At 41.7% G+C, this 13,690-nt stretch overlaps 1 protein-coding gene across 1 annotated transcript in view; it reads right to left on the bottom strand.

Moving 5' to 3' along the window:
• Positions 1 to 13,690, bottom strand: part of BCKDHB (branched chain keto acid dehydrogenase E1 subunit beta) — a 551,902-nt gene that overhangs the window by 8,323 nt on the left and 529,889 nt on the right. The window contains exon 10 of the mRNA XM_030199070.1: positions 5,014 to 5,163. Coding sequence (XP_030054930.1) covers positions 5,023 to 5,163 — 141 coding nt within the window. The 3' untranslated portion in view covers positions 5,014 to 5,022. The remainder of the gene's footprint in view (positions 1 to 5,013; positions 5,164 to 13,690) is intronic.

Genomic DNA, 13,690 nt, shown 5'->3' with positions numbered 1-13,690 from the left:
ACCCACACCCTTGCAGGATACTGGAGGGCAAGTTTAATGCCCCTGGCAAACGGATGCACACAGAAAATTGCGAGCACTCTTCTCTGCTCTGTTTCTCTTAAATATAAGTCCTGAAATAGCCGAATGTGGACATCTTTGTATTCCAAAGAGCATTGTTTTTGAACAGATCCATAAGTTTTGCCTTTACCGAATAATGTAGTGTGACCTCACGTCCGGAAACAAGGGCTCACCCTACAAATACCTTAGCAATACCTCAGATGACCCCCTGTCAGACTAACAGAGGTGAGATTCAATCATTTAAAACTATCCTCGCTTTCTTGTTTCTAAAACAAGAAGGGAGATTAAACTAAATAAGAAACTCAGTTAAACGAATATTGAATTCGGAAATAAATTACATTTATTGACTTGCAAGTGATTTGCTATAACATTTTTTCTTTTTCTTGTTAGGAAAATAACAAATATTTACTCCAGCAACGCTTAAAGAAAATTTGTCAGATAAGTATTTCTCTTAAAAAAAAACAATGGCTATCACATCAAATTTTACATAAACAGTGCTTAATATTTTTTTTTCTCCTTGAAATTGTAAGGGCTGATTCTTTGCTTTGTTCTTTTTCTTTCAGGTTCTCTTCCAGTCGTGCATGCAAGGTAAGTATAAAATCTGTAGCTTTGCTCTACTTCTCACCCCTGATCAGTGATAAGTTTCTTTCTCTAGTGTTAATAATGAAGGATTAAAGGATACTTCCTTGATCTTCTATCTTTTTTCTTGATGTGGACTCCCGTCTTCACTGGCCAGCATGAGCTTGATAGAAGATTTGACTAACTTGTACTTGATAGTAGATCCGCTTCAAACTCCTACTACTCTATCTCAAAGAACTTAAAGAAAGAAAACCTGTTCCCTACATATGCATTCCATTAGTATATTAATATTTTTCCTATTTGCTAGCTACCCCAAGTAAATAAAAATATAATTAGGTATCCCTAAGCTATAACCCACCCTCAAAAGATTTTTGAAAAAAAAATTATATAAACTTCAGATTATGTTGTAATCTGATTTTTAAACTTATACCTGTTAACAGCTCTCAGGCATTAAAAATATAATTCAGAATAACTTTCTTTGAATTATTTTTAGCTTTCTCTGGATTGTTTATTTTATAGCACATCCCTCTCAATTCAATTTTCTTTAAAACAGGTAATGTCTGTATTTTTCTTCCTTATTAATATAAAAACAGCACACTCAAATATGAAGGCACTGATCCAGCTGTTCAGGATAATACCTCTGTGCTTCAGTTTTTATCTGAGCCCATATTATGAACCTTTTAGGTCACACCAGGTCAAAATAAATATTTTATTAATCAGAGCTCTCAAGAACTGAGCTAAACTAAGGTAGTAAAGTTTAAGTTTAGGAAAACTACCTCCAGCTCAGTCTCTCACTCACCAACCTCAGAGCCAAAAATACCCGCGGGCTCTTTGTATTTAACTACTACAATTCTGTGCATTCACACACACTACATCCAACCACAATTTACAATGTTTCTTCACTGATAAGTAATTTCTTTAACTTTCCTGAGGGACTCTAACACCTGTGTCCTCTCAGCAGCTCAATACCCACCCAACTGACCACTGAAGGCAGTTTAGAATCCTTCTTACCTTCTCCACGGAGCTCGAGCTAGCCACGAGCTCCCACATTCCAAAAGTCCCCACAACATAAATACAGCATTACTACATAATATTAAACGCTTCTGAATACATATGCATAGGCAGCATGTTTAATTAATTTAAACTTTGGTACCTTAAGGGCTCCTGTAGCCGGTAAATCTTCCCTTTATGTCCTGACACGCGCCTCCCACCTTGCTCTGTCACGAGCTGGCCTTCTCGCGTGCCTTCCTCTGCACCCGGCTCCTCTCCTCCTCTTCCTAGCGCGTGCAGCGCTAACACCATCGCTGGACGCTTTAATTAAAAACAAAAACGCTGGGAAAGTGCACCGGAGCACTTTCTCAGCCTCTCCTGTCCCACGCCGACTTTATCTTCTCTTCGGAACCGGCTCTGCTATTTAAAAGAACCGGTTCCCTTTAAGCCTAGGGAATCCCTGGCCCTGCGTCAAAAACGTGCGTCTGACGTCATTACGTCAACGTCAGACGCCGACGCAGGGCCAATCAGAGCCCAGAACCCTCCCCAAGCTTTCCCCGGGCTCCTTTCTTCGCCTTTGCTCTGCCCCTCGATGCGGCCTCATTACCGCTGCTATAGCGCCGACGCGCCAACGCGCTCTAGCGCCGGAAACCCTCCGGGCCCCTGCCATGGACACTGCAGTGAACGCATCTAAAAAATCTTCCCCGCAGCTGACGCGATGTCCCCTGAGCCAGGTACATTTTCTTTTTAAACCCTCTATGGGTTACAGTAGGAAACAAGCAATGACAGGCTGTGGCTAATGGTTTTCCTCTTGTCGAATCCCAATGCAGTGAATGTGTTTCACATGTACTGGGCCTGTGTCTGTCGGCAGGCCCAGCGTCTGAGGCAGCCGTTGCTCATTAAAGTTCAACAACTCCTTGTCTTTTACGGATACTGGCAGACCAATTATATACGGTCATTTCCTCTGGTTTTCCTGGTACTCGATTCAGTTTTCCAGAATTTTGATTTGGGATCAGAGAATTTATCTTTTCCTCTGCAGTCGTCATTTGGTCCTCCTGCTGGGAGATATGCTCCTCTGCTTGCTGGAGCTGAGACATATCTCCTCCAGTGCTGTCCTTAATTTCTTCCATTGAATCATGTAGTTTTGCAGCTTATCATCCAGCATCTGGGATAGATGCTTCATTAAGACATGCACTATGTCTTCTTGAAGGCTAGCCGATGGCAGCACCAACTACAGGGATAAGAACATAGGAATAGCCATACTGGGTCAGACCAATGGTCTATCTAGCCCAGCATCCTGCTTCCAACAGTGGCCAATCCAGGTCACAAGTACCTGGCAGAAACCCAATTAGTAGCAACATTCCATGCTACCAATCCTGGGACAAGCAGTGGCTTCCCCCATGTCCAACTCAATAACAGACTATGGACTTTTCGTCCAGGAACTTGTGCAATCCTTTTTTAAATCCAGATATGCTAACTGCCCTTACCACATCCTCCGACAATGAGTTAGAGAGCTTAACTATTCTTTAAGTGAAAAAATATTTCCTTCTATTTGTTTTAAAAGTATTTCCATGTAATTTCATTGAGTGTCCCCTGGTCTTTGTACTTTATGAAAGAGTGAAAAATTGATTCACTTTTACCCATTCTACTCCACTCAGGATTTTGTACACCTCAATCATATCCCCCTTTAGCCATCTCCTTTCCAAGCTGAACAGCCCTAACCTCCTCATATGGGAGGAGTTCCATCGCCTTTATCATTTTGGTTGCTCTTCTTTGAACCTTTTCTAATTCCCTACATCTTTTTTGACATACGGCAACCAGAACTGAATGCAATATTCAAAGTGAGGTCGCACCAAAAAAGTAGCACATGAGTTTATCTTGTTGGGCAGACTGGATGGACCGTGCAGGTCTTTTTATGCCGTCATCTACTATGTTACTATGTTACCATGGAGTGATACAGAGAACTCAGACTGGGGCCCCTGCCAGAAAGGGAGCAAAGCTGTGTAAGGTATCAAACTGTGCACTGACCCTGTCAGAGAGCCCAAAGACCCTGGCATATTTGGATGCTGTGCCGAATCCAAAGTTGTGCTGACGACGATCATTTCCTCTGCGTCCCATGGCCAGCGGGTCCCACAGCGAGAACACTGCTTAACTGCCGCCGCAGGAGTTGTCATTCACCCCAACTGTCACCAGCACAGCACAAAGTGTCCCAAGCGGTGAGTCAAGATCCCTCGCCTGCACCACGTAGAACTTGCAGCCATCCAAGCAGTCCTGAGTCAAACTCTAGTCAGATTTACCACTGCCAGCTGCTCATCCAAGCTCACAGTCTCCACATATTTAACCATGATCTCCAACAAACCTCTTTCCTTCTTTCTTTCTTTTTTTAAGGTTGTTGTGCTGGAAAAGGCGAGCTCCACAGGAAACAGGGGAGAGGTGAAGAGAGGGAAGAAGTAAATTTGCGGGGCACCACAGACAGGGATCTGAAAACCTTCAGATATGACTCTACAGACTTAAACCACCTGCAAAGCTCAACTCTGGAGCAGTTGACCAACTGGACCAGGAGCAAATCACTCAGAACCAGAGGTCTAAAAGTGTGCCCATTCACTTGCTGGGGATAGAAAATACCAAGGAGCTGGACTGGATGCCAAGAGAGATATACTCAGCTCAGTTTTCTGTTCTCTATCTTCACCTCCTGGTTGATGGACACAACTATCCTACAGGTTCTGGAATAGTGGGAAGCTATGTAATGGAAATATTCTTTACTAGAGCCATATATTAGGAAAGACATACTGTCCATTTTCAAACTAGAGATGGAATATGGTTTGCCACATTTTCATCAATCTAGAGTTTATTATGTACATTTCAAAGCAATTTATTATCCAGGAGTGTGGGACACTATCAAAGGCTTTCTTATAAACAATCCATGCTACACTGAGGTTTGTAATTTTCTTAGCAGTAGCCAAGATGGCTTTATTTAGCAAGAATTGGTCTATCATTCCACATGCTTCTCCTTTATTGCCCTTCTGCTCTATTGCCTTGATGTTACTAGAGTCTATATGATTATATATTCTGTTGGCATCTACTGCAGTGAACAGCTTACAGATCGTAGACAGAAAAGTGATTGGTCTGTAATTTTGGGAAGGTTACTTGCATATCCCTTTAGAAATAGAAGCATTCTTCCTGTTATTAGCCAATGTGGTGTCAAATCTGCCAGCCTGATCTATTGATTTTTGCAGCTTGTCATGTCTTAGTGAAGGGGTGTTAAATGTGACTAGGCAAAAAATGCTTCATTGATCTCTTCCTTCCATCTTTGGTATTTATCCCAAGTACAGTATGCAAAGGATTATGTATCTTGATATTTGTACTGTAGGCTTTAATATTTCTTACCGTTGTTAATCAATAGTTGATCATTTTGCGAAGGGCGTCAAAGCATTTCCATTTGTCTGGGATATAGAATGGTTCAAAGATGTGAGGGAAAGGTGTGTCATATCCACACACTCTGGCAATTGGAGCCTCCAGGTTCAAGAAACATTCTTCCTGGAAATGAAAAAAAGAAAAGAAAAGATTCTCACTTTTAAAACATAAATGTAAAAATTATAGGTCTGTGCTTCCTAGACTGTTACTAGCTGTATTCTAGGTGTCATTTCTCTCACTTTGCCAAAATGAATATACATATGGAGGGTAGCATTGTAACAGGTTGCCTATATGTGAAAGCCAAGTAGGGGTTATATTTTAAGAGAAAGACATAAGCTCCCTGATATTCAGCACTATTTAACCAGTCAGCAATGGCCGCTGACTGCTTAAATAGTGTTTAACTAGCTAACCACGAATATTCAGCGACAGATAACCAGTTATCTCTGCTGAATATTTGCAGTTAGCACATAGTGGCTAACCAGCTATATCTCATGGTATAGCTAATTAGCACTGATATTCAGCGCTGGGTTTAGCAGTTAAATAGAACCACATAAATAGCAGTCCTATCTTTAACCATTAGGAACTTAACTGGCTAGCGCTGAACATTGGCTTAAACTGGTTAAGTTCTGGTGGCCAAAAATAAAACCAAAAATTCAATGTCGATTACCATTCTGGGTTCAGTGCTGGCAGGGGCTTTAACCGTGCTGCCCGCTGACAGCTGAATATTGGCTCCAAGGTGCCTATGGCACAGAGCGGCAGATGGATTTTTTTTTTTGTTGCAAAAACGTCCAAGTCCTGACTTTCAAAACTCATATTTGAGATGTTTTTCTCTTCAGTTCATCTAAATCATATGGGGGCATGTGGGGGCGTGTTTTGGCCAGGCCCAGAATTTGGAAGTTCTTCAGCAATAATGAAACAAGATAAAACATCTACAGCAAAAATTGGGCCTTTTTTTCTAATCCTGTTTCAATCACGATTAAGTCACAAAAAAGTGCCCCAACCTAACCAGCTGACCACTGGAGGGAATAAGGCATGACCCTCTTAACCCCCCAGTAGTCACTGATCCCTTCTCTGCCCCCCCAAAAGATGTGACAGTGACAGTATATACCAAGCTATGACAGCGTCAGAAGTTATAGCCATTCCTATTGGAGCAGCAACCTGGTCCTCCCAGGAGTAGGCTAGTGGTCAGTGCAGTGGACTGTATAGAAAGGAACCCAGGTCCATATCCCACTCTAGCTAGTACAGTTGTTGGTAGAAATTGTGAGCCCTCCAAAAATCACAAACTACTCACTGTACTTATATATGGGAGACACTTGCAGGCTTGAGGGCTACTGTAATGGGGTCCATTTAGGTACAGTAGGGTTTTTGGAGTTCCTGGAGGACAGACAATTCAAAATAAGGGTGTTAAGGTGTGATTTGTACCGTGAACCTTTTATGTGAATTCCATTGCAGTGCCCCCTAGGCTGCCCCACTTCTCTGCTGGGATGTTTGTGTGGCCAATCTACTAAGAATGCTGTCCCATAGATAACCCAATGGCTTGTAATTGTGCGCTTTTCTCTAGGATGTTTCTTTTTAATGGTACCTAGAAAAGGACACACTGACCAAAAGACATCTAGAAAATAGCAAGCTTTGAAACAAAAGTTAGACATTTGTCCGGTTCAAAAATTGCCATGTTCAGGAAGAGATTTCTAGATGTTTTCAGCAAAACGTCTATAATTTGACTTGGCCATCATATTAACAATGTCCCGCAATGTGTCTTTATAAAATACTAGATGCAAATGGGCAGAAATCAGACCACAGAACTAAAACATTTTTTAAAAACAAAACCTAACTTTAACTATGCTGCATAAAAGGATATTAGGGCTCATTTTCGAAACAGAATAAATGTCCAAAAAAAACATCACGAAGTGGCAGATGGATATTTTTCTTACAAAAACGTCCAAATCAATATTTTTTGAAACACATTTTTGCAGATGTTTTCTATGCAGTTCATCTGTAGTGCATCCAAATCACAAAGGAGCGTGTTGGGGGCATAGCGGGGGTGAGATTTGGGCATTCCCACAACTTGGACATTTTTCTGCCATAATGGAACAAAGCAAAAATGTCCAGGGCTAAAAGTTGGAAATGTTGGTCTGGATCTGTTTTCAATAACAACTAAGTCATAAAAAAGTTGCCCGAAATGACCAGATGACCACTGGGGGATTAAGGTATGACCCTCCCCCCTCTTTACTCCCCCAGTGATCACTGACCCCTTCTCACCCCCTAAAGATGTGAAAAAAATAGTACATACCAGTCTCTATTAGAGCATTAGCCTAGTGGTCAGTGCAATACAGTGCAAATACGTCTTATATTCCGCCTGGATCAATATCACCCCTCTCCTCAAGTCACTTCACTGGCTTCCGATCAGGTACCGCATCCAGTTCAAGCTTCTCCTACTAACCTACAAATGCACTCAATCTGCAGCCCCTCATTACCTCTCTACCCTTATCTCCCCTTACGCTCCTACCCGAAACCTCCACTCACAGGACAAATCTCTCCTCTCTGCACCCTTCTCCACCACCGCCAATTCCAGGCTCCACCCTTTCTGCCTCGCCTCTCCCTATGCTTGGAATAAACTTCCTGAGCCCATATGCCAAGCCCCCTCCTTGCCCATCTTCAAATCCTTGCTCAAAGCCCACCTCTTCAATGTCGCCTTCGGCACCTAACCATTATACCTCTATTCAGGAAATCTAGACTGCCCCAATTTGTTTGACTGCACATATTGTCCATTAGATTGTAAGCTCCTTTGAGCAGGGACTGTCCTTCTTTGTTAAACTGTACAGCGCTGTGTAACCCTAGTAGCGCTTTAGAAGTGTTAAGTAGTAGTAGTAGTAGTACAGAAAGGTCTGGGGCTCATTTTCAAAGCACTTAGCCTTCCAAAGTTCCATAGAAACCTATGGAACTTTGGAAGGCTAAGTGCTTTGAAAATATGCAAAGGGACCTAGGCCCATAATCCAATCAAACTGTTACACTTATGGTGGAAAGTGTAAGCCCTTCATAACCTACCAAAAACCTACTGTACCCACATACAGGTAACTCCTGCAGGCATAAGGGCTAATGAAGTGGTATACAGTTGGGTATAGAAGCTTTTTAGTGGGTTTTGGAGGGCTCACCATACAATATAAAGGGGTAACAGTGAGATGTGTACCTGGGACCTATTATGCGAAGCCCACTGTAGCATCTTCTAGGGTGCCCCACTGCTCTGCAGGGATGTCTGTGGTGCCAGTCTACTAGAATGGGGCCCACCCCCCCCCCCCCCCCCCCCCCTCAACATCTCAATGGTTTGTTTTTGTGAATTTTTCCCTTGAATGTTTTTTTTTAATGGTCACAAAAGAAAAACGTGCTGAGCACAAAACATCTAGGAAATGGCCATTTTCAAAACAAAAAGATAGACCTTTTCCAGGTTAGAAAATGGCCATGTTCACTATTTGATTTTTGGACGTTTTTAGCAAAACATCCAAAGTTGGTTTTAGATGTTATATCAAAAATGCCTCTCCACATCTTATTGTTTTTAAAAATGCCTGGAAAAGCAAAATAGCATCTCCTGTTTTGTTTCTCCTTTGGTCAAACTGCACACATCTTTTTTTTATATTTATGTCATACTGACCTCATAACTGAAATTAATTGAAAACCAAGAGTAATAAGTGTAATTTCTGCCACATTGCCCCTAGTGTTTTATAAAGACATCTACCGTATATGTTGTAAAAGAGACTTGAAATAGGCACCCATTTGGCCTTCATACATATGTCACCTGTTATAATATTACCCTCCACATATACAGTGATTTGGCAACTACCGAGAGCATAAAATTGTATGCTCTTGCAAGATTCAAATAAATACTAGAAAATTCGACATTTATCCTCACAGCAAATGCAATGCAGGCAGTAGGAGTGCATGCCTTTTTGTATTGTTATGCAAAAGTCTCAGCCCAGTCAAGAAAAAGATTATCTTGGCAAGAAAAAAATGGAGGTTATTCTTTTATGCTCATTGAACTTCTAAAAATGTAAACAGGGGTTTCAGGGCAGATGTTGATTTTAATGATATGCACACCTGTCTAGTGCTGGATGAGATGAGACTAGCAACTTATATTACATGGGTCATCAAGCAGCTATGAGACGGTAATAATTTTCAGGAAAGTACTAGCTTGAGCCAGATTTGAAACAGTATCCCCAAAAGTGGAGATTCTGCTAATGTTAGAGTTGACATTTGCTGTAAATGCTGTTTGCCTTTTCATTATAATGGAAATGCCATAGTTTTCTTCAGCGATGCAACCAACATGATGTCTTTAATTACAGATGATAACCTATTTTACCCTTCAAATCAAAGAAACAACAGCCTATAGAAACAATATATGTTGACAAAATTTTTTTTTTCCAAAGTAACAGGCCTTGAAAGAGAAACAGGCACAAACTCTGTGGCTCTGTTTAGTACCACCAGATATTGAAAGAACAGTCATCACTTATACATGTGGGGCAGAAGGGGCAAAGGGAAGGAAATGTTGAGAGATTTGTTACGATGCAGCTACAAGTCAACGATTACAAAATAGTATTTTAAATGCCTAAACTCTGCCAAAAGAAAATGAAGAATATATGTGTGAATAAGTTATATAGACTGATTTAAGTGAGATTGATGTCTTCTGTAAACAAGGTTAATTTCAACAAGCCCACATACCTATACAATAACATATGTAAAGACATACTGTAGACATAAATACATTTTTCACTTCTGAACTCTGTGTGCAAAACCATATTTAAATTTTCACATCCCCATTCATTAAAAACTGAAACGTTAGCACAAAGAGAAAAATAAACAGAATATAATGAAATTTGATGAACACTGTTACTCTGAAAATTTTAATGATTTACTAAACTCAGACTTTTTAATAGATATTTATAGATTAGATCACGGATGAGTTAGGAAGTCCTGAACAACACTACTGTAACACTGTAGTTTCTTTTCAACTTTCCTGTCTTAATGGAAATCATTTTGCTATTTCTCTACTATAAAACATGCATATGTATGTGTAAACTGCTCAGATGGATCTGTGCAATCTATAAAGAAGGGCAATTTTAAAAGCCACTTCCATGGTACAGCATGCAGGAATGGGCTTTAATAAGACTTCCTGTTCTATATGCAGATAGAAGTATACCGTAGGAGACAATTCTTTAAGTGGCTGCCTCCGCCTCCATTTAGACACCATGATGCCACACGGTGAAGAGTCTATTCTATAACACTATCTGGGCACCCAGATTCTATTATACAATAATGGCATAACAATTCCTAAAATGTAGGTGCCTGCACTTACACCAGCCACAGACCTTGTATAACTGCAGGCACCTAAATGTGGCAAGCAGAGGGTACAGCCAACCTCAAATATTTTTTTTTTTTGGGGGGGGGGTCCTGAGCCCAAAGTATGTGGAGGGGGGAGCAGATTTTGCTAAGGCTTCCTGCTGCTATCCACCCACGCTGTAACCCCATTTACCTGGGCTGGTGGGGGTCTCCAAGACACACCAGCATAAGCCTTCCTGCCGCCGTGTTGCCTGCCCCGTTCCCCCCTCCACATGCTCGGTTTTAATTAAAATGAGCATGCATGAAGCTTCACGCATGCTCAATTTCACTAAAACCATGCGAGCGTGTGGGAGAAGGGGGATGCAGGGCAGACAGCGCAGCACAGAACATCACTGGAGGAAGGATTCTGCTGGTGGGGCTTGCGGACCCCTGCCAGCCAAACCAGCAGACTTTGGAGGGCCCAAATCCAAATTGGGGGGGCTAAGGCCCGAAAGGTCTCCCCTGTGGATACGCCACTGGTGGCCAGGGCTCATATAATTTATATGTTATATAGCACCAGTCCCAGTAATGATCCCTGCAGCACTCCACTATTCACTCATTGAGAGAATGTCAGTTTTTTGTCCAATAACCAATTCCTAGTCTATAACAGCACATTGCCGCCTATCCCATGACTTTAATTTTCTCAGGCGTCTCTGATGAGGAACTTTGTCAAAAGCTTTCTGAAAATGTAGATACACTACATCAACCAGCTAACCTTTATCAACATGTTTATTCACACCTTCAAAGAAATGAAAGCAAATTGGTGAGGCAAAACTTCGCTTGCCTGAAACCATGCTGACTCTCTTCCATTAAAGCATGTTTATTTATGTGTGTATTCCGTAATTTTATTCTATACAATAGTTTCCACTATTTTACCTGGCAGTGATATCAGGTTTACCGGTCTGTAATTTCCCGGATCACCTTTCTAAAAATCTGTTACATTGGCCACCCTCCAATCTTCAGGTACTATGGACGATTTTAATAACAGGTTACAGATTACTAACAGCAGATCAGCAATTTCATGTCTGAGTTCTTTCAGTATTCTTGGATGCTTTGAGTCCATCCTGTTTCTATATGGGGATCCTCTATGTTTATATCATGCATTTTTGCATTCCATCACTGTTTCTGTCCCCACCTCCTCTACCGGGAAGGTATTCCAGGCATCCACCAGCACCAGTCTGTGCAATAAGGAATCCAGCTACAAACTATAACTTCTGAAAGGCTGTAATAATTTTGACTTTTTTTTAGTCTGTTCCTTTCAAAGATCTTGAATAACCTTTTTTTTTTTTTTTAAACTTTTTTCAGGTTCTCATTATAATTGAATTCCAGATATTAAAATTTGCACCCTAGTCCATAAGATCCTCTACGGAGCACCTCCAGCATATATGGATGCCCTTGTCAACTTACCACCAAGGAATTCACTTCGATCTTCTCGTTCATACTTAAACCTCCATTACCCTGCATGTTCTGGTCTCAAGTACAAAACCGCATATGCTTTTCCTATATCAGCACTCATTTGTGGAATACATTACCTAAATCTGTAAAAACGGTTCAAGATCATCTGACTTTCAGGAAGTCTCTCAAGACCTACTTATTTGGGCACTGTGATTCCTGGACTCCAACTCCTCTAAAGATCTTGTGGACTTAACTACTTTCTCCTGCCCTGTACCTTTCCACCCCTCGTATCACTTTCCATTTATTGTACTTTCCTGTTTGTTAATTCAATGTTGTAAGCCACATTGAGCCTGCCAGCGGTGGGAAATTGTGGGGTATAAATGATATAAATAAATAAATATCACTGTCTACAATGGAATTGCTTAGTTTCACATTAATGACAGAGGCAGGCAGCACCTTACAGACTACATTTATTGAGGCATAAGCTTTCAAGTACCAGTCTACTGTGTAAGGCACAATCTGCCTCTGTCATTTGTGCTACACTAGACTACACAGCTACCCCTTTTAAAGTTTTAATCAGTTACACATTGTTATCTTATTCCAATTAACCTGTGTTGTTCACAAGGGGGTCTCAGTAATTCCAGGACAAGGAATCTTGGTGAAACTTACATACAGGCGGATGATACATTTTAAAATCCAGAAAAATTGTAGATCCTGTATTAACATGGGACTGCTACACAAGCTTATGAATTGATAAATGCTTATGTAATCTTCTGGTAAGCTGAGTGGGCATTTCCTCAGGGGATTACTAGCCCTGGTGTATAACTTTCCAGATCCTCTGGGGGGAGGGATAACCACATGAGTGGGAGGGTGAAGAGCCCAGCCTAGAGGGAGATTAGCAGAAAATAAGTGACAATGGGTGTGATAGTTGGGAAGGGGTTGGTAGGTTATAAAAGTGATAGGATTATTGAGCACATGTTCTTTGTTTCCTTTATCCCCACCAGGACCTGTGAAAGAGGGGGGTATCCTGATCAGACCCAGTAACCTAAGGCTGACCAAAGGGTCGCTTTACTCATACTACCCCTCTCCTCAAGACCCTTCACTGGCTCCCTATCCGTTTTCGCATCCTGTTCAAACTTCTTCTACTAACCTATAAATGTATTCACTCTGCTGCTCCCCAGTATCTCTCCACACTCGTCCTTCCTACACCCCTTCCCGTGCACTCCGCTCCATGGATAAATCCTTCTTATCTGTTCCCTTCTCCCACTACTGCCAACTCCAGACTTCGTGCCTTCTGTCTCGCTGCATCCTACGCCTGGAATAACTTCCTGAGCCCCTATGTCTTGCCCCATCCTTGGCCACCTTTAAATCTAGACTGAAAGCCCACCTCTTTAACATTGCTTTTGACTCGTAACCACTCGCCTCCACCTACCCTCCTCTCTTCCTTCCCGTTCACATTAATTGATTTGATTTGCTTACTTTATTTATTTTTTGTCTATTAGATTGTAAGCTCTTTGAGCAGGGACTGTCTTTCTTCTATGTTTGTGCAGCGCTGCATATGTCTTGTAGCGCTATAGAAATGCTAAATAGTAGTAGTAGTAGTTAGTTGCTGTTAATAAAAGCAGTAACTTTGAGGAGAGCTCTAGGTGGGCAGAAAGGGCTAACCCCCTGGGAGCAGAACAGGAAGAGCTTGTTCGGTACGAGAGGCAGCAGCTCATGGAAGTGCACCTCTGAAGGAAGGACAGACAGGGAGATCTGGTCCTGAGTGGGTCTGGCAGCTGGATAAAAGCCCAGTGGGACAGCTTGCCACAGAATGCACAGGAAGCCACTGCCTTGGATTGCTCTGCCAGAAAGGACGGGTATTGGAGGACTGATGGATATAAATATG

Source organism: Microcaecilia unicolor, chromosome 3 (assembly GCF_901765095.1).
Source record: "Microcaecilia unicolor chromosome 3, aMicUni1.1, whole genome shotgun sequence".
Classification (NCBI taxonomy): domain Eukaryota; kingdom Metazoa; phylum Chordata; class Amphibia; order Gymnophiona; family Siphonopidae; genus Microcaecilia; species Microcaecilia unicolor.
Note: the sequence above shows the minus strand (reverse complement) of the source record. Positions and strands in the feature narration are given on the sequence as shown.